The 20,460-nt window shown below is 34.8% G+C and overlaps 1 protein-coding gene across 3 annotated transcripts in view; it reads left to right on the plus strand.

The window, feature by feature from the left end:
• Positions 1-20,460, plus strand: part of PALS2 (protein associated with LIN7 2, MAGUK p55 family member) — a 106,078-nt gene that overhangs the window by 66,393 nt on the left and 19,225 nt on the right. For 2 of the 3 annotated variants that reach the window (XM_082845880.1, XM_082845881.1), the window contains exons 3-6: positions 4,572-4,724; positions 8,441-8,593; positions 9,628-9,855; positions 19,483-19,524. In XM_082845880.1, the coding sequence (XP_082702006.1) occupies positions 4,572-4,724; positions 8,441-8,593; positions 9,628-9,855; positions 19,483-19,524 (576 nt within the window). The remainder of the gene's footprint in view (positions 1-4,571; positions 4,725-8,440; positions 8,594-9,627; positions 9,856-19,482; positions 19,525-20,460) is intronic. The other variant, XM_082845882.1, reaches the window with a different exon arrangement.

The raw sequence follows: 20,460 nt of genomic DNA on the forward strand, positions 1-20,460 counted from the left end.
AAAATAAACAAATGGGACCTAATGAAACTTCAAAGCTTTTGCACAGCAAAGGAAACCATAAACAGGACCAAAAGACAACCCTCAGAATGGGAGAAAATATTTGCAAATGAAGTAACCGACAAAGGATTAATCTCCAAAATTTACAAGCAGCTCATGCAGCTCAATAACAAGAAAACAAACAACCCAATCCAAAAATGGGCAGAAGACCTAAATAGACATTTCTCCAAAGAAGATATACAGAATGCCAACAAACACATGAAAGAATGCTCAACATCATTAATCATTAGAGAAATGCAAATCAAAACTACAATGAGATATCATCTTACACCAGTCAGAATGGCCATCATCAAAAAATCTAGAAACAATAAATGCTGGAGAGGGTGTGGAGAAAAGGGAACACTCTTGCACTGCTGGTGGGAATGTGAATTGGTTCAGCCACTATGGAGAACAGTATGGAGGTTCCTTAAAAAACTACAAATAGAACTACCATATGACCCAGCAGTCCCACTACTGGGCATATACCCTGAGAAAACCAAAATTCAAAAAGAGTCATGTACCAAAATGTTCATTGCAGCTCTATTTACAATAGCCCGGAGATGGAAACAACCTAAGTGCCCGTCATCGGATGAATGGATAAAGAAGATGTGGCACATATATACAATGGAATATTACTCAGCCATAAAAAGAAATGAAATTGAGCTATTTGTAATGAGGTGGATAGACCTAGAGTCTGTCATACAGAGTGAAGTAAGTCAGAAAGAAAAAGACAAATACCGTATGCTAACACATATATATGGAATTTAAGAAAAAAAATGTCATGAAGAACCTAGGGGTAAAGCAGGAATAAAGACGCAGACCTCCTAGAGAACGGACTTGAGGTTATGGGGAGGGGGAAGGGTGAGCTGTGACAGGGCGAGAGAGAGTCATGGGCATATACACACTAACAAACGTAGTAAGGTAGATAGCTAGTGGGAAGCAGCCGCATGGCACAGGGATATTGACTCGGTGCTTTGTGACAGCCTGGAGGGGTGGGATAGGGAGGGAGGGAGACGCAACAGGGAAGACATATGGGAACATATGTTTATGTATGACTGATTCACTTTGTTATAAAGCAGAAACTAACACACCATTGTAAAGCAATTATACCCCAATAAAGATGTTAAAAAAAAAAAAAAAGAAAAAGAAATACTTAATGAGCAACTACAATATACTTGGCCATGTTCTAAGAAGACAGAAACAAAATTTATGATATTTTTGTTTTTAAGGGAGAAAGATAAGGTTACTACACATAATCGCAATACCATTATCATTACCAGGTATTTGTCACTTATAGTGCATAACTTCTGTTAAATTTTTTGTTTGTTTGCAAGCATACATGGACTGTGCTTGGGTAAAATACCCAGAAGTTTTGAAAGAACTTTTCTTCTCTGCAGTTCATTTTTCTAAAGCGCTGTGGTGAAGGATTCTCAGAACTGAACATACAAGAGGGCTTAGGCTATATTTGTATCAACTCCAAGTCTACAAAGCCAGTCATGGCATGTTCTTCCAAGCACTTGTGGCAGGTGACACATATTTTTATTGAGTTGTGCTAGCTTTCTAATAATGCTTTTTCTTAAAGGAAGCAAGACCCATTTATTCAGATAGCATGTGATTCATATCTGTTTCTCTGGTCCATTTTCAGTATTTCCTTTGTCTTTTTTGTTTGTTTGTTTGGTTAGTTAAATTCAACTTGGTACTTGCCTCTTGAGAGCTACTAAAGAAATTCTGACTTTAAAGTGAATAAAGGTCTCAACTTCTTTCACATTATCCTGGAACTTAAAAAGTTACGTATTAACAAATATGGACCTGTATTTGCTTTCTTGGAAAAACTAAAATTGATCTTGATTGAACTCAACTATAGCTCAGAAATTAATTTTCTGTATTAATATAATTATAGCTGCAGTTTCACTTAAAAACTTCCTCTTCCTCTGAGAATTTATGTATTGTGTAGTGAGATTTTTTTTTCCTACCATAAAACCAGCCTGTACCAGGTTTTTGATGTGCAAAAACCTTCAGGTATATTTGTTTTTATAGCATAATTCTGCCCTACACTTGACTTCCTCTTTCTCTCTTGCCATCAGTCTTTCCACATTCCCTCCTGTCCTCTCCGAATTTGGGAGCAATAAGGTAAGTGAACATAGAAAGGAGGGGAAGTGTATTAGAGTTTTCAAGTCAATGATCGTTTCTGTTCCTTTACTTTTCCCAAAGACTTGAATTTAATCAAAGTCTACCAATATGTAAAGTAACATAGGATATTGTAGAAACTATATTGGCTTAGTACCTGAAAATTTTAAGCCAGTCATTATCTCTTCCGTGGAGAAACAGGTGATCTTTATAGCTCTTTGAGCAAACAGGTGAAGGTTGAAAGAGTGGGTGGTATTCTTGAACCATAAGAGTATAACTTAACACATCTAGACTGGAAGAGCCATGTTAAGAAGCAACAACTCAACTAGCAGTCAGTGAGAGCATATATCACACGTTTAAATGAGTGAGAGTAATGCATAATGTTTTAGATTAAATAATTAACTGCAAGATGATGATAGAGTAGCTGGCTGTATAGTGATAAAAGTCGAATAAGCTTTAGTATGTAAGAGCTCAAGCCTTGATGTTGGACTACCTGACTTAGCCACTTACTAGTAGTGTGAACTCAAGCAATCACTGTATCTCATTTTGCATCATCAGTGTCTGTGTCTATAAGGTGAAGATGATAATAACACACCTACCTTTGCTGAGTACACACACACAATCTCATAATGTGCTGAGAATATAGTTCCTGGCACAAAACAAAAGCCCTCAATAAATGTTAAAGTTCTTTTCTTCCTTTTTTTTAAGATTTCTTATGCTACCATAAGAGTATTAAAAGTATTTGCAAGGTTAACAATGCTACATTAGATTTATTAACAATGAATATTTGTATTAAAACAATTAGCAATTCTAGCTTGTTTTATAAGAGTTAAGTGATTGGTGTACATTACTTTTTTTCCCAATGGTGATAATCATTCCGTGATATATGTTGAATGTCTTCATCATCCTGTCTTTATTAGGCTTGTATTACACTTTAAGAAAATTATAAATTTACCTATTCTCACTCTTTGTGGCATTCTCTAGTCTTCTTAATTTTTTTCTTATCTAAATCTAATACAAACTCATTCCTCTGTTTAAATTATATTTGGTCTTTTGACATTTTTCTTTGTTTTATAACAGTTATAATTTCTTCTGTATCAGTTTATTTCATATGACTTAAAATTTCTTCTTCAGATGTGTTTCTTTAAAATGTTGCTAATGTATAGCCCCTCTCTTCTACTTAAACTTATTTCAATCTTGTGAATTACCTGGAAAAATACATTTAAATGTAAAAATGCATTTTTAAAATTAGAAAGTATATCATTTAGAAGATGACATACAAAAACCAAGATTGTTAGACAGCTCATTAACAATTTTACATTGATACATGTGAAATGATATTTTTGTTTAAATAAAATATAATTTAAAAATAAAAAAATTAGAAGATGTGTTAGAACTCTGAAGGATCTACTCCGTATGGTAGAAATAACATCTAGAGTATTATAGGGATAAGTTAAAGTTTGATACTGTTGCCGCTTGACGTTTGGATTTTTCGTCACTTACAGAATTGAATCTTAAAATGTTAAGTGTGAGATTTGTCATCTTGCATGTTTTCATTTATAAGCTAAATCTTTATAGTTATGCTCTACCTGTCTTCAAAATCGGACAGCAACCATTTATCAGAAGAACAACACTTAAAAGATAGAGACTGCTTAGTGTTCATTCTAAGTTTGAATTTAAAACTCTGCTTTACTCCCACTATTAAAGGATAGTTAGGACTACGTATTTCCTGTGACAGTATGATTCATGGTTCATTTTCTGTGGAAAAGGTTGTGAGATTAAGAAAAACAGATCAGCTTAAGATATGGAGACATAAGGGGATCATTCCCCTAATGAGATCATATGGTCCTTCAAGGCTCAGTTCAAGACTTGCCTTTCCTGAATTGCCTTTTTCTGCTGAATTTTCAAAATTGGAAAATGGTAGCTTTAGCCTTATCATTTGGGGTTCTCAAAATGATTTTCATTGTTTTTTAATGACAGTCCATATAACGATTACATTCCTATTTTTTATTTTTATTATGCTTAATCATTTAATAAAGCATAAACGGTATCATTTAGAGTTTGAGTCTAGACTAGAAAGTCATTAGGAAATTCTGTCAGGTAGGAAATCTAATACATTTTTTAAATTATCATTGGCCTATTCAGTTTTCTCATGGTTTAGTTATAAAAATGAGTTTTCCATTACTTTTAGGGTAGGAATAGAGGCCAAGATTTATTATATTGCATGATAACATTTACTCTGAAATCTATATATTACCTCTCATTGAAAGATCTGGTTGCAGTGAATCAAACTTTCAAGTAATATCTTTTAAAACTTTCTTTATAAAAAGGAAACAAATCAAGAAGAAAACCGCGGTCTGGAGCAAAACAGTGTGTGTTATTATTTTAATATACTGTTATCTTTTCAGGCTCACGAGAGGCTAGAAGATTCAAAACTAGAAGCTGTCAGTGATAATAACTTGGAATTAGTCAACGAAATTCTTGAAGATATCACTCCTCTAATAAATGTGGATGAAAATGTGGCAGAACTGGTTGGTATACTCAAAGAGCCTCACTTCCAGGTAAACTTTCCCTATTGCTTTTCTTTCCAAGTCCCCTATATTCCCAAAATATTCTCCTGTAGTAGTTAAGTTTCAGTTTAAGATGATGTTTTTTAAAAGATTATTTAGGGCCATATTTTGCAAATTCCAGCTTAGATATTTTAATATCCCATTCTGCTGGGACTACATAAGCAGACACACATACTATACAGATGTATAGGGTCTGTCACAGAAATACATCAGAATGGATTTTTCTTTGTGTAATTAAAAAAAACCAACAACAACAGCCCTGCTTCACCATCACACCACATGCTGGGGACGTTTTTCTCCCTGTAATAGTGCATTTTTCTTCCTCACTACCACTGTTTCCCAGCCCTCCTTGTGACCAGCTGTATACATTTTCAGTATCGCTTCTAAGACTGGGGTGCAGTTGATGACCTTGGAACAAAAGAGAGCTGTATGATGATAGAAACTATGACATAGCATACTTTCCATAGGTAAAAAAAAATAAAAATAAAAATAAATGCAATTTAAGCATTTGTCTATGTAGGTGAAGAGTTAATCAGTTTACCAAAGAAGAATCAGTTTCAGAAGAAAAGGAGGTCGAGGAGACTTCTTATAAACCTGTAATTAAGACAGTGTGGTATTGGGGCAGTATTAGAAAAATAGAAACCCCAGAAATACATCCACAGACAAATGGCAACTTGATTTATGACCGAGATAGTACATTTTAGTGGAGAAAGAATGGACTGTTCAATAAATGGTCCTGGGATAAAGTGTCACCTGCTTGCCATTGCAAATCTTAGCATTAAAAATCAAATGGCAAAACCCCTTTGCTTTTTCTCAGAGACTTTCTGTGACTCTCTTAACAATGTTACTGCAAAAATTATGTACATTTATAGTGAGATGGTTCCTACGTAAATCTGTATCTTAGGTACAAAAAATACAAACACATGTCAAAGACAGCTTTGTGAAGAGGCCAGTTAGTTGAGGCCTTATAAGGCATACTAAGTCATTTGGACTTTATCCTGAGGACATTGGGAAACTTTGGCTCAGGATTGCAGGGGTGGGTGGGTGGTGGTGGTTATTAAACAGGGAGAGGTCAGATTGTGGAGCCAGATGGTTTTGTACCAAGGCAAGAAGTTGTGACAGCAGTACAGATAGTGGGAAATGTGAGGATTTTCAAGTTCTAAGCAGCAAAATCAATAGGGCTTAGTGAGTGGTTACATGTGACAGCTGCAGAAGAGAAATGTGGGAAGTTGATAAGGACAGGATTTCTGACAGACAATTGACGGCATCCACTCTAGGAGAACTGTTTTGGACATGTTAATGTTAAGGTAACTGGCCATATTAAGTTTGCAATACCTTAGAAGCATCTGGTAGAGCTTTTCAAGCATGCTGTATTTTTTATATAGGTATATAAAATTTAATGCATAAATTTATATAAAGTTTAATAAGTACATAAAATTATGAAATGGCAACAAGTAAAAATTAAGACATTGCATTTTTACTACCCAATCCACTACTGTACTACCATAGTGCATATTCCTCCATACTTTTTCTAGGCATAAATGTACATACATATTTTTTTCCTCTACTGATTGCAGTCATTTTGCACAAGCTATTTTGTAACTTACCCTTTTTTTCAGTTGTTGATTTCCACTTTTTCATTTCAGTGGACCTCTGTCTCATGTAGTACACATTCTGTATTCACACATCTCCATTTCCCCCAAAATATTCTTTATAGCTGCTTTGTGCATATGAGTTTTCAACCTAGGTCCATGTGAGGCATCTGGGTGGACCATCCCTTTTTCCCTTGATTATGATGTTGACCCATGGAAGAGACCAGGCCATTTTCCTGCGGAATCCACTCCCTGGATTTATCTGGTTGCTTTCCTGCTGTGTTGTTTATTTATCCCTTCTATTTCTTATAAACAGAAGTTTTACCTAAAAGATGGTTCAAATTAATTATTTGGAACTAGAATGCATCTTAAGTAAGGTGATACAATATAAATTAATCTGCATCAGACAACGTATAATACCTGGTTGGTCCATCACTCTTGTTGCTGAGATTAGTCCTTGATTAAGAGCAATGACAACCTGATCCTATCCTTGAAAGCCTTTCCACTAGGAAGTAATCTAGTATGTTATTATTCTAGCATTATACAAATGCTGTTTCCTTTCAACCATTTACCTACTGACAAACATAAATTAATAATCCTTGCCTGAATCAATATTTTCATTAGAGGTTGCAACATGACATTTTTCAAATTCTCTCATTCTACATTTATTAGCTGGTGTTCTTATATAAAGTAGAGCTTTTCCTCATCAACTGAGCTGTTTAGTTAACCTGTAATGCATTTCCTACTGAAAAGTTAGGGAAATGCTAGATTCTTTTCTTTACCAACTTTCAAAGTAAAGAATTGTTTAAAATAGCAATCTCAAATGGTAACAAAGGAGGTTTTTTCAGTCCTGTTTTTTAAATAGCATTGTGGACTTATGGAGTTTTCATTAATTCAGTATGTTTCAATCCTCTACAATCCTTAGTTTTGTTTTGATTTGTCAAATTATCATGACTTTGGCCAGTTGTGGGCAGATTTTTAGTATATGAATCTGAAGCTCATGAGAGTTCTGGACCAAGGGAGTTCTCAGTGTATAAGCAGTGGTTCAAGTCACAGGAGTAGATAATATTGCCTAAGAAGAGTATATATGGTAAAAACTAAGCAGCCCAGATTAGTGATTTGAGTAACTTCCAGCATGTATAGGAATAATACTTATATATGGATTTGTGAATATTTTTCTTCAGTCTCTGATACTATTTTCATGAAATGACCAAAAATTACCAATTAAACCCGTATACTGATTGCTTCTGTTCTGAACCTGTTGACATTTTCCCCCTTTTATTTTGATCTTTTTTTTGTTTGAATTTGCACTCCCACCATTCAAAAAAATTTTTTTAATTTAGGTTTAAGCTGAGTATACACAATTACAGTATAAATAAAAATAAATATAACCCCCCAAATTATAAGAAATTCCTAGAAAGCTAGAGCAAAGTCATCCATGAAGATAGCACATATACAGTAAATGTAGGAGGTAAAAGTGTACTATATTCAGGACCATTACTGGCTCTTTTTTCCCCCCAAAAATGTAAATTTTATACCTTTATTAGTAATATGAAATTTCTTATCACTGATATAAGATGCTAATTTTTATTCACTGGATATCTTTTTAGGATATCCAGACATTTTGTACATGTGAAAAATATGTGGTGTTGCTAACAACAGGCTTAGGATAAGACTTACGGTCCTTGCCATTTGAATTTGTATGATAGCTAACAAATAGGAATTGATAAATATTGAGTGACGGTGATGACAGTGGTGGCAATGAAATTCATTGCCTCTATTGCATCACACTTGGACATCTAGGTTCAGTTTCCATTAAACATAAGGCTTTAAACAAAAGTCACAAAACTATCAGTCTCTAAAAAAGTCACAAAACTATTAGTCTCTTCAGATCTTTTAAAACAAGGAATACAATATTGTTCGATAATAAGTAAAATGATACATGCTTATATGTCATAAAAAGATTCTGTATATACTTGATTTAACTTATATTTGGGAATTTAATAATTGTGCCTTGGAAATTTTTAGTACTCTACTGGGATAATGAACTAAGTTATTTTTAATAACTTATTCCATCTGTAATTAATAACCACAGGCTGTTTTGAATCCTTCTAGTCACTCTTGGAGGCCCATGATATTGTGGCATCAAAGTGTTATGAGTCACCTCCATCAAGCCCAGAAATGAATAATTCTTCTATCAATAATCAGTTATTACCAGTAGATGCCATTCGTATTCTTGGTATTCACAAAAGAGCTGGGGAACCACTGGTGAGTTGATAAGTCAGTACCCTCTTAAATCTGAAATCTGACATACTAGTGGCTGAGTCACTACTCTATCTCATTTTTTTTCTCTTTCATAATTTGTATCATTATGAAAACTTCATTCATGTTTGTTTTATCAGTCTTTTTTGGCCTGTGTATAAAATACACAGCTGATGCTCTCTCAACTTGATTTAGCGTGCAAAATTAAACCAAAATTAAAAGTTAAACTGAATTAGAGGCGAGAAGAAGTTTGCCGATGAGTAGCAAAAATTTCAAAAGATAACTATTTTTTTCCTATACCCTTTGAAGAAATAAACTCAGGTTGCTTGCTAATTATAGTATCAAAACACAGAAGAAGGTTGTTATGAAAAATTGAAGTGACTATACTATACTCCAATAAAAATTAATTAGCAAAAATTGAAAACATTGGTAGGACTCTATAAGTAATGAAGTTTACAATTTCCTGTTGACATGCTTATTTCTGGGCTCTGACTATAAGAACAGTGAAGTGGAAAAATGAGAAAAGCCGGGAACAAGGCCATCAGAATGCACAAATACGTTTTCTTGCTCCTTCAAGCTTCCTTTTATCCTGTGGAATGCAAGCTAAGATATGTTTCATTTTCAGTTACCCTTACCATGGAAGTCCTTTTTTAAGGGATGGTATGTCAGCGGTCCCCAACCACTGGGGCACCAGGGACCGGTTTTGTGGAAGACAGTGTTTCCATGGGGTTGGGGGGGGATGGTTCAGGCGGTAATGGGAGTGATGGGGAGCGGCAGATGAAACTTTGCTCCCTCACCCGCCACTCACCTCCTGCTGAGCGGCCTGGTTCCTAACAGGCCACGGTCCCCTGGTATATGTTATCACAGTTGCACATGGTTTAATGAGATTAGAGTATTGAGTCAGGAGAGAATGTGGGAAAAGTAGGAATGATTCACTTACCTACTTTTGGAATTATCTTCTTATACATACATGTTCATGACTATTTAAGATTTCTTCCTAACAACCTAAAATCAATAATTCCATTCCTTATTTCCTTTAGGGTGTAACATTTAGGGTTGAAAATAATGATCTGGTAATTGCCCGAATCCTTCATGGAGGGATGATAGATCGACAGGGTCTGCTTCATGTGGGAGATATCATTAAAGAAGTCAATGGCCATGAGGTTGGAAACAATCCAAAGGAATTACAAGAATTACTGAAAAATATTAGTGGAAGTGTCACTCTGAAAATTTTACCAAGCTATAGAGATACCATTATTCCTCAACAGGTTAGTAATAAAGTTCTTGGTAATATTAAGAATGCTTTTATTTCTTTAATCACACTACTGGGTAGGGCCACCAGTTGCTACTTTTTTGCTAAAGAGAAGAGAAGAGAAAAAACTACTGGTTTAATTGTTCTGAAGTGCCTTATTTCGTCATGGGTGAATTTTTGGATTTTTAAACAGTATCATCTTACTATTCAAAAGGAATTAGGAAAGAGATCTCTTTGTGAACACCATGAACCCTAGCATTTCAGTAACCTACAGCTAGGTATGAGAAAAACCATAAAGCCTTTTAGTCATTAATCTAGCAAATGTTTTTAACACCTGTTATGTTCCATGCTGTGTGAGAAAATAAGCATGTAGTCCTGATCACTTCTAGCTTAGTGTTCCTCTGATGGGCTAAATAGAGAATGAGGCCAGAGAGAGAGGATGGGTCCAAAATGAAAAGAATCTTGAACACCTGATTTGTACGCATTTGGTCTACATTTTGTAACTAATTTTTAGGTAAAATAGATTATTAAGCAGAGGAGTGTTTTAATGACAGTGATCATCTAACCTCATTATGTTGAGTGAATTTCAGAAAGGAGAGAGATGAGATCGTGTAGTCAGGAAGCAGATTTTTGAAGGTGTGGGGTAATTTGTGAAAGGCAACTCTAATGGAAGGCTGTGACGACTGCTTTGGTTCAGGTACCTGTGCCACCGTTTACTAGATTGTTCTCTCTGTGCTTTTGTTTTCTCATCTATATAGTTGGGGTATTCCTTTTCTTAAAAGATTGTTGTGAGGATCAAATGAGTTAATTCACATTAAGCTCTCACAGCAGCACCTGGCACATCCTGAGTGCTCAGCAAGTAGTTGCTGCTATTGTTGTGATGGTGGCGATGAGGTGGTGGTGTTGTGATTGTAAAGAAGTGGTAAAGAAGGAAAAAGTAATAAAGTAATGGCAAAGGAACAGTTGACAATTACGGTAAGCATGTTGGAACTGAGGAGAGAGAGGGTTGTTGAATCTAGATACTGAAGACATAGGAAATATCTATCAGTGTTTTAGATGCCTTTAATTATTCAGGTTTATTCCATAAATTTATTGTTTCATGTGTGAATAAAATTTTAGGTCTTTTACATAAGATACTGCCAGTATATTTTAATATTGATAATATAATTTAAAAGACTAGTGTTTATATTTACATACAATTCTTTGAAATAATGTGTGTTGAATACCTGCTTTATATTCTTTGGAGGATAAGAATAGTCAGTCATGGGGCTTCCCTGGTGGCGCAGTGGTTGAGAGTCCGCCTGCCGATGAGGGGACACGGGTTCGAGCCCCGGTCCGGGAAGATCCCACATGTCGCGGAGCGGCTGGGCCCGTGAGCCATGGCCGCTGAGCCTGCGCGTCCGGAGCCTGTGCTCCGCAACAGGAGAGGCCACAACAGTGAGAGGCCCGCGTACCGCAAAAAAAAAAAAAAAGAACAGTCAGTCATGAATTTTAGTATGTAAATTGGATTTCTGAAAATACAGAGGCTTATAGTGAACTTTGGTTCAAATGAAGGGTAGAAACCTTGTCTTCAAGGAAAAGAATCATGAAAGAACTGGTGTTAGAAATTAGACATTTTAAATAACTAGTACCTCTCAGACTACTTTTTTCCTCAGTTGACACCTGAGTAGATTGGAAAAGTAGAACTTAAGATTTATGTATTTATTTTTAAATTATATGTTAGTTGTGATAGTTAGAAAGATTTTCTTTTTCCCCTGTGGTTCACACTTCAGAATTCCTACCAGCTCACCATGGCTATGATGGACTTTTATGGGAAAAAGTAATTTTTGTGATATTAGTAGCTAGGGCTTTGGCCCAAATTCCTTTGTAGATTCTGCACCTGGTGAATGGTCTGAATGATGTGAAATGCAAGGGTATTTAGCCCTATCTTAGGCATACATTTTTGTCCATCCTGTGCCTTCTCAAACTCTGCTTTTTATTTAGCCTTCAGAACTGGGAGAGGGCATTGAAATGGGGAAAGGAGAGGCCTTCCATCCAAGCCTGAGGCAGTCTCAGACCTATCTTACCATAAAAAAGAAGACTCTAACATGGAGCCTTCCAACAGGAGAGAGAAAACACAGCCAAACTGGGACATTTTTAAAGTGAGAGGGGGAATGATTACTAATTATGCTGGAATACGACTGTCCTGGGCACACTGTGGTCCTCTTACTAAGAGACACTAATGGGAATCAAGGGCTTTCAGCCTTTCCAACTCTGCCCCTCTTTCACTCACTGGAAGCTCCACCATGTAGTCCTGTTGGGCCTGTCTTAACTCTTTCTCTTATTGCCGTGAGAGCAGATGGAAGCCAGGAAGTCTCCATACGAGGGTGCTGTTTTTCAAAGCATGGTCAGTGGGTCATCTTTATCAGTGACATTTGAAGTGCTTACTAAAACTCCAAAATCTTTCATGAGACCTAAGAATCTATATTTTTAATTTAAGATCAGGATGGATTAGAAGTTGCAGCTAATTCTGAAGTTCTCCAACTTACATGTATGTTGGGTTTCCAAAGCTGTTTAAAATTCCATTTCTTTAAGGCCAAATTGATGGGAATTCTCTCTTTGAGGCCATTATGACCCAGGTGCCAAAAATGTTATGAAAAGAAATTACAGTTTTATTTCACTCAAGGATATACATGTAAGAATTCTCAGTAATGTATTAGCAAATGAAATTTAACAATATATAAAAAAGATACTACAACATGTCCAAGTTGGATTTATGTATGCTAGGATGGTTTCATGTTAGAAAATCCATATATGTAACCAAACACATCAACAGATTAAAGGAGAAAAATATCAGTAGAGAATTTGATAAAATTCAGTACTTATTTATGATGTTTTTAAAAAAGATTAGTAAATTAGGAACAGGAAAGAACCTCCTTAATCTTATTTTTTTCTAATTAAAAAACCTAAAACATTCTCAATAGTTGACTGTTAGAAGCATTTCTCTTTAAAATCAGGAACTGAAGTCTAAGCTGGTCTGCCTGAGACTACTTGAGTGCAAACCCCAGGCCCCTGTGAAGCCCAGTTTCCACCCTAAGATGAGAAAAACCCACCATAAACCAACAGAAACCTTGCCAAACTTCAGGCATAATTGTGAGGATAAAAAGGAACCACCCTCAGATGATATACAGAGTAACAGATGATATTACAAATATCTGTTACCACAGATGATAAAAAATCTTCAGTTCTCCTTAAAGAAACTAGGAATAAACAGTATCTCTGACTTTTAAATAGGTAAATGTATTTGCAAACCAGGGAGTGATGATCCACCTTAACAGTCCTAACGCTCAGAGGTCTCTGGCAGCAAACACTTTCACCATTACCAGCCATGCTGAGACAAAGCCCTTGACAGAAAGGTCACCCCAATCTTAGACCAGCTTGGTGTCAACAAGCTTTCAAGATCCTGGCATAAGCTGGATGGAAAAGCTCCACTTGCTATTGGAGAGGAGGGTGATTTTGTTCAGAATTTTGATGAGGCTTCCAACAGTGAAGCAAAGGGAATTGACCACTTCTTTAAAAAAAAAAAAAAAAAAAAAAACCGAAACTTCAAGAATTTTGACTCCTAAAAAATTTTGTTTAGGATATAGTGAAATATCGAAACCTGTAATATTTTAAATTCTGAGGCTCTTGGACACTGCTGCTTTTTAAATTATTGTTTATACAGTTTATATTTATTTGCAGTTAATTAAGCCAAAGAAGCCAGAACATAAAGTTTTGAAACAAGGATTAATAAAGTCATTGCATCGTTAAAAAAATTCAGAACTAGAGAAGGATGTTCATTAGCGCCACTTATGTTCAATATTTTATGGGAAGTTCCATAAGCGCATGAAGACAAAAATAAATTAATTATGGAAGCAAAAGACTTGGAAAGGAGAAAATAAAATATTATTTTCAAATAGTAAGATTTTTTATTTGAAACCCCCCCTATAAATTTTTAGAAATCATTTAGCAAGATACTTGAAAATAAGATTAATATACAAAAGTCAGTTGCATTTCTATATGCCATAAGTAAACATCTAGAAATTAACTAGGACATTTATAATAGAGTCAGAGAATGTCACATTTATGTCTAGGAATAAATCTGACAAAAATATTCAAGACCTCCATGCACAAAAAATTAGTAAGATCTAAGTAAACAGATATATCATGTTCATGGACAGGAAGACAGTATTATGAAGATAACAGTTTTCCTTAAATTGACTTGTAGATTCAGTTAAATTCCAGTGAAAATTTCAATAAGTTTTTTCATGGTATTTGATAAGATGCATAACCAAGACACTTTTGAGGCAGAAAAACAGGAAGAGGGGCTTATTATTAATGTGCAGGAATTAAGATATGTGGTATTATTGGCTTAGGACTAGACAGAATGAACAATGGAAGAGTTCAGAAAGAGACCTACACACATACATTTCTTTGATATCTGACAAAGATGATATGTCTTTCAGTGAGAAAGACTATTCAGTGAATGAAATTGGTTATTCACAGGGATAATATATGAAACTCTACATACACAAATCAAGTAAAAGGGGATACATGATCAGTAAACATATGAAGAGATATTAAAAGTCACAATGTGAGATACCATTTTATAACATTCAGTTGGCAAAAAATGTAGCTGTGAGTATAGAGTATTTCTTCTACATTGCTGGTGGCAGTGCAAATTGGTATAACCACGTTGGGAGGAAAAAGGTTTAGCATTATTAGGGTTGAATGTTTACATATACTAAGACACATAATTTCTTAGAGCAATATGTACAGCTAGAAACATGTTAACAAGCATGTCAGTTCCCCAAAAGAGTACATGCACAGAGCATGATACTATCTGTTTTAAGTTTTAAATAACTAGGTATATATACTTTAACAGATTACATATAGGTTTAATAAAACTATACAAAAAGGAAAGCAAGGAGTTTGTGGACACAAGATTCAGGATGAGGGTTACCTTCATTGTTGGGGAAGCGAGGGTGGTGGGATGGAATGGAATGTGGGCAGGAGGACCATGTAGGTTTCTAGCTTCTGCTTTGAGTGGCAAGTTCATGGCTTTTATTATATTGTTAAAACTAACAAAATAAAAAAATAAAAGCAGGCCTTGCATGAACTAATGACTCAAGTGTAATGTAAATTAAGAATTATTAGTAGTATGATTTCAGAGCAGCCAGGTTAATAAATTTAAAAATATATATTTTTTTAACTAACAGAAGCTTAAATTTGTGGCCCACGTATGGTTATTTACCACACAGAAGTGTGAACTGCCCCTGATAGCTTTTTAAACCAAATATATAATCTAGTTTCCTTGCTAATCTCAAAATATGTTGTTTGTGTGTGTGCATTTGAATAGGCTGAGTTCATACACTTTGAAAATCTTTAGAAAAATAACATTCTCCCTTAATTATCTGTTATTATTGTAGAGAACTTCTTAGCAACTCTGATCACTGTATTCACTACCTTGTCACTTAACTCTACTCAGGTGGACCTGAAACTATGGTTTGAGACTGAGAGTGTGTACGGAGCACTTGTACCATGTTCAGCCAGCACATTCCCAAACGAATTACCAGCCTCCTTCTGATTCAGGACAGAGGTCATGATCGGAGATGTTTCTCCAGCCTTTTCTCCATTTGATGATTTTTCTTCTGCTGCTAATTGTTATCCTTTGCATAGGCACAGCGTACTCCTGTGCAATATTTTATTTTGTCAGTACTTTGACTATTTTTAGCTTTACTTTTTAAAGGTATCTTTGAGGTAAAGTTTGTATAAATAGCATATACTTAAAGCATACAGTTAATAAATGTGGACATATCTATTATGTACCCATGAAACCCTCAACACAGTCGTGACAGTGACCGTATCTATCACCCCCAGAAGTTTTCTTGGGTCTGCCGTAATCCTCCCCACCTGCTCCTTACCCCCAGCCCAACCTTCATGCCAGGCAAGTACTGCTCTGCTTTCTGTCACTATAAATTAGCTTACATTTTCTATATTTTTATATAAATGGATTCGTACAACATGAATCCTTTGATTTTGCTTTTTTTTTAATCTGACTTCTTTCACTCAGCATAATTATTTGGGGATTTATCCATGTTTTTATGTGTATCAGTAGTTGATTCCTTTTTATTAACAAGTAGTATTCCATTGCATGGCTGTACCACAGTTTGATTATCCATTAACTGGCTAATGAACATTTTTGTTGTTTCCAGTTTGGGGCTATTATAAATAAAGATGCTATGGACATTTACATGTAAGTCCCTCAGGTAAATACCTAAGAGTTGAAGTACTGGGTCATTTGGTAGGTATATGTTGAACTTGTAAAGAAATGGCCATACTGTTTTCAAAAGTGGTTGTACTAATTACATTCCCACCAGCACTATAGGAAAGTTGCAATTACTGTACATCTTCACCAGCATTTGGTATGGTCAGTCTTTATAATTTTAGCCATTCTAATAGGTGTGTCATGGTGTCTCATCATGATTTTAATTTGCATTTCCCTAATGACTGCTAATATTGAGCATCTTTTCATGTGCTTATTTGCCATGCTTATGACTACTTTGGTGATGTTTTCAAATCTTTCATCCATTTTTTATTGAGTTGTTTTTTTCCCTATTATTTAGCTTTGAGAGTTCTTTATGTCTTTATACAAGTACTTTATCGAAATTATGATTTACAAAGATTTTCTCCAAGTGAGAAGGGGCTTGTCTTCATTCTTTTAACACTGTAATACACAGAGCAGACATTCTTAATTTTGATGAAGTCTGATTTGTCCATTTTTTTTTTAATGGATCATGCTTTTGTTCTGTGTGAAAAAATCTTTGTACAACACATGGTTATAAAGATTTTTTCCTATGTTTTCTTCTAAAAGTTTTATAATTGTACACTCTACATCTGGCTCTGTGATCCATTTACACTGCGTTTTTATATAGGGTATAAGATATGGATCAAAGCGTTGGTTTGGGGTTTTTGTTTTTGCACGTAGGTATCCAGTTTTTCCAGTTTCTTTTCAGTTGTTAAAAAGACTCTTTCATTAGATTTGGAAATTTTTTGATTGTTATTACTTGGAATATTTTTTCTGTTCCTCTGTTACTCCTGTCCTTTGGTGACACCAGTTATACGTGTTAGGCTCCTTGAAGTTGTCCCATAGCTCACTGACACTCTTTTCATTTATTCAGTCTTGTTTTCTCCCACTTTTTCATGTCGGACAGTTTCTATTGCTTTGTCTTCAAATTTATTATTATTTTTTCTAAAATGTCTAATCTGTTTATCATATCCAGTGTACTTTTCATCTCAGATATTTTTGTTTTCATCTCTAGAAATTTGAATGGAACCTTTTTATATCTGCCGTGTTTCTACCTAACATGCCGAATCCTTCCTCCAGCTTCTTGAACATATGACTACAATATGTAAAGTTAAAAATAACTATATTAATGTCCTTGCCTACTAAATCAGTCCCATTTGTTATTTCCAGGTCACTCTTAATTGGTTCATTTTTCTCCATATTTTAGGTTGTATTTTCCTGCTTATTTGCATGTCTGGTTATTTTTGATTGGCTGCCAGATATGAATTTTACCTTGCTGAGTGCTGGATATTTTTGTATTCTTAGAAATATTCTCAGGTTTTGTTCTAGGATAGTTACATTATGTGGGAGCAGTTAGATCCTTTTCAGATTGTGCTTTTTTAAGCTTTGTTAGGTGCAACCAGAGTAGGATTAAGTCTAGGGCAAAACCCTTCTGAATACTGAATGCTTCATGAATTATGAGGTTTTTCCACTCACACTGGTGATAACAGAAACTATTTCTGACCCTGCATGACCTCCTGATATTGTTCCCCATAATGCTGATTCTTTACCTGATCGTACTCATGACATGCACTGACCAGTATTCAGCTGAACGCTGGAGGGAGTCCTCTAGTTCTTGAGCCCTTTCTCTGTGTAACCCTTTCCACACTGTCACTCTGTTCTGTGCACTGTAACCCCCATGATCTCCCTGTCTCTCAGCTCATCTCCTCAACTTGTAGACCACCAGGCTCTACCTAGCGTCCCCCTTCCTGGGTTACAACCTGGAAACTTTTTCTGTGCAGTTAATTTGGGCAATTGTAGTTCATCTTGTTTATTTCCAGTTTTTAGGGATCACTGTCTTCGTTGTCTGATGTCTTGACAAACATTTCATATGTTTTGTCCAGTATTTTAGTTGTTTCAGTTTAGAGGGTGGGTCCTTGTTACGTCTCTTAGTCAGAAGTGGGAGTCATTTTATCTCTACTTTCATTACCATAAGAATTTAATTTTTGAATAGATGAATCATTCCCATGGTTCTAGAAGTCAAGAAATAGGAATATGTATTCAGCTGAAATCTCCCTCCTAATCTACTACCAGTCTAGTCGTCACTCCCTATTGTTAAACAGTTAAGATTGCGTCCAATCTTTTGTGATTAGGACATATTCAGTCGTTAATAGTCTTCTACGTAAGTCATTTTGCATATATCTAAGTAACACTGCTGTTGAACACATTCCCAGAGGTGGATTACTAGGTCAGAGGTTTTTTGCATTTATAATTTTGATAGCTTTGCTGAATTGTCCTCCCAAGGGATTAAACCAGTTCTTCCACCAACCTGTTAGGACTATGGGCCAATAGGCATTTTCCTATCTACAGAATGTTATCAAATATTTGGATTCCTGCTAATATGACAGGAAGGAAATGTTATAATATAGTTTTAATTTGTATTTCTACTCTGAGTGAGGTTAACATCTCCTCCTGTGTTTAAAAGCCATTTGTACTTTCTTTTTTCTCTTCCTTCTACTTTAGATTGTTGGTTATTCAGTTCTGTTAGAGATAAGAAGAATATGAGATTGAAATATATTAGCCGGTTGTATTTAGTAACTTTTTAATAACCAATGAACAGTTAACATCTATAGCCTATTAATGAAACACTTTAAAATGTACTTAATAAAATACAATTATACTAAATCTAGTCAAAACTCTGTGGTTTAAAGGTCATTACAAAATGTTTAGATCAAAGGTTGGGTTCATTGATTTTTCAGACAAATTTTCGAAGTTCAGAGTAAAACTAGTTTAATCTGAGTTTTTGAGCTTGAGAGTAATGTTCCAAAACTAATTTGGTTAATGAAAAAATAGAATTGCTTCTTCCAGAAATCTTTTATATTGGAGAGATGTGGTTTGTTTGACAAATAATGACATTTCCAGAACAATTTGATGAGAGTAGGGAAATGAATATTTGAAACTTGGACTAACTCAGAAAGTCTGAGCCTTTTGTTATAAAATATATTCTGTCCCACAGATAAGAATAATAAACACGTTCATGATTAGATGACAGGATCCTCTTACTATTAATTCAGTGCAGCTTTCTTGAGAAGTAAGGAGTATCCAGGTATCTTTACAACTTTGCATATCCATATCCTTCTTCTCTGCCTCATCTCAAACACCTCTGACTTTTGCTTGTATCATTTTCAGGTGTTATAGCCTGTGGACAATTAATTAGGGAAGTAGTTGCTTTACCAAAATGAGTGAAGTAAAAATGGGCCAGTAGTTTGTTTGTATTTTGTTAATTTATTATCAGTGTAAAGTCTGGCTTTATTTATGCAATGAAAAATGTATTTTTAGAGTTGCATCCATATGGAGAGGCATCCATCACACGTCCGTCAGGTATGATGTCATTCCAGGAGATTCTCTGGTACTCTGTTTTTCTGTCTTATCAGCCAGCTAAATTTACCTTAATTACACTTAATCATTTTGGGTATTTTCCATTGCCAAAACATTGAGCTGCATGCCGTTGTCAAGTTAGCCAGTTGTCACATTTTAGCAATCTTAATACTGTTGGTATGCTTGCCTTTGAGATATTTCTAAAATTGTATATCAGGAAAAAAATTATTGGCTTACTGATTTTTTTAAGCATTAATATTTAGCCTTTCAAAAGTTATTGAAAATATTCTGAATGCTTTGTGTCAAAATCATCTAATTGTAAGTAACTAAAAGTTTGTCATGTTCCCAAATTGTTATTTTTAAATCATTTTAATGTGCATCCATCACAGTACATTTTAGTACACTAGTAATGTAATATATCTGCTTGTGTTACTTGAATATCTTGTTTGGTTATATTTGTAGAAGTATGATAAATAGAAAAATAACATTGTTATTTGACTAATTATGTGCTTTCCTGCTTGTTAGTTTACCTGCTGATTAATACTAAGTCAGTTCCTTAGCAGATAAAATTTGAATTTGTATAAATATGCCTGAAAAAAGTCTGTATTAAGAAAGTAATTGCTCTGAACTTGCCATCAAATACTGAAAATGCTTAACTTAATTAGAATTAAAATTAATAAACTAAATATTTTGGATATTGGAGATCATAACTAATAGTGGTAATTGACATACTTTTATTAATAAAACAGATTTAAAGGAAATTTGTGTGGTTAAATGAATTTAAATTGGAAAATAGTTTCAAGGCTTTTTCAGTATTTGTCTTACAATTAATTTAATGCTGATCGTTTACATCAAAGCAAGATGATTCCAGAAAAGTATTTTCCACACTAATTTTGGCTAGTGTGAATCTGTGTGATTAAAAATATATGTTATTAACAG

The sequence above is a fragment of the Leucopleurus acutus genome, assembly GCF_964270905.1.
Source record: "Leucopleurus acutus genome assembly, chromosome: 9".
NCBI lineage: Eukaryota > Metazoa > Chordata > Mammalia > Artiodactyla > Delphinidae > Leucopleurus > Leucopleurus acutus.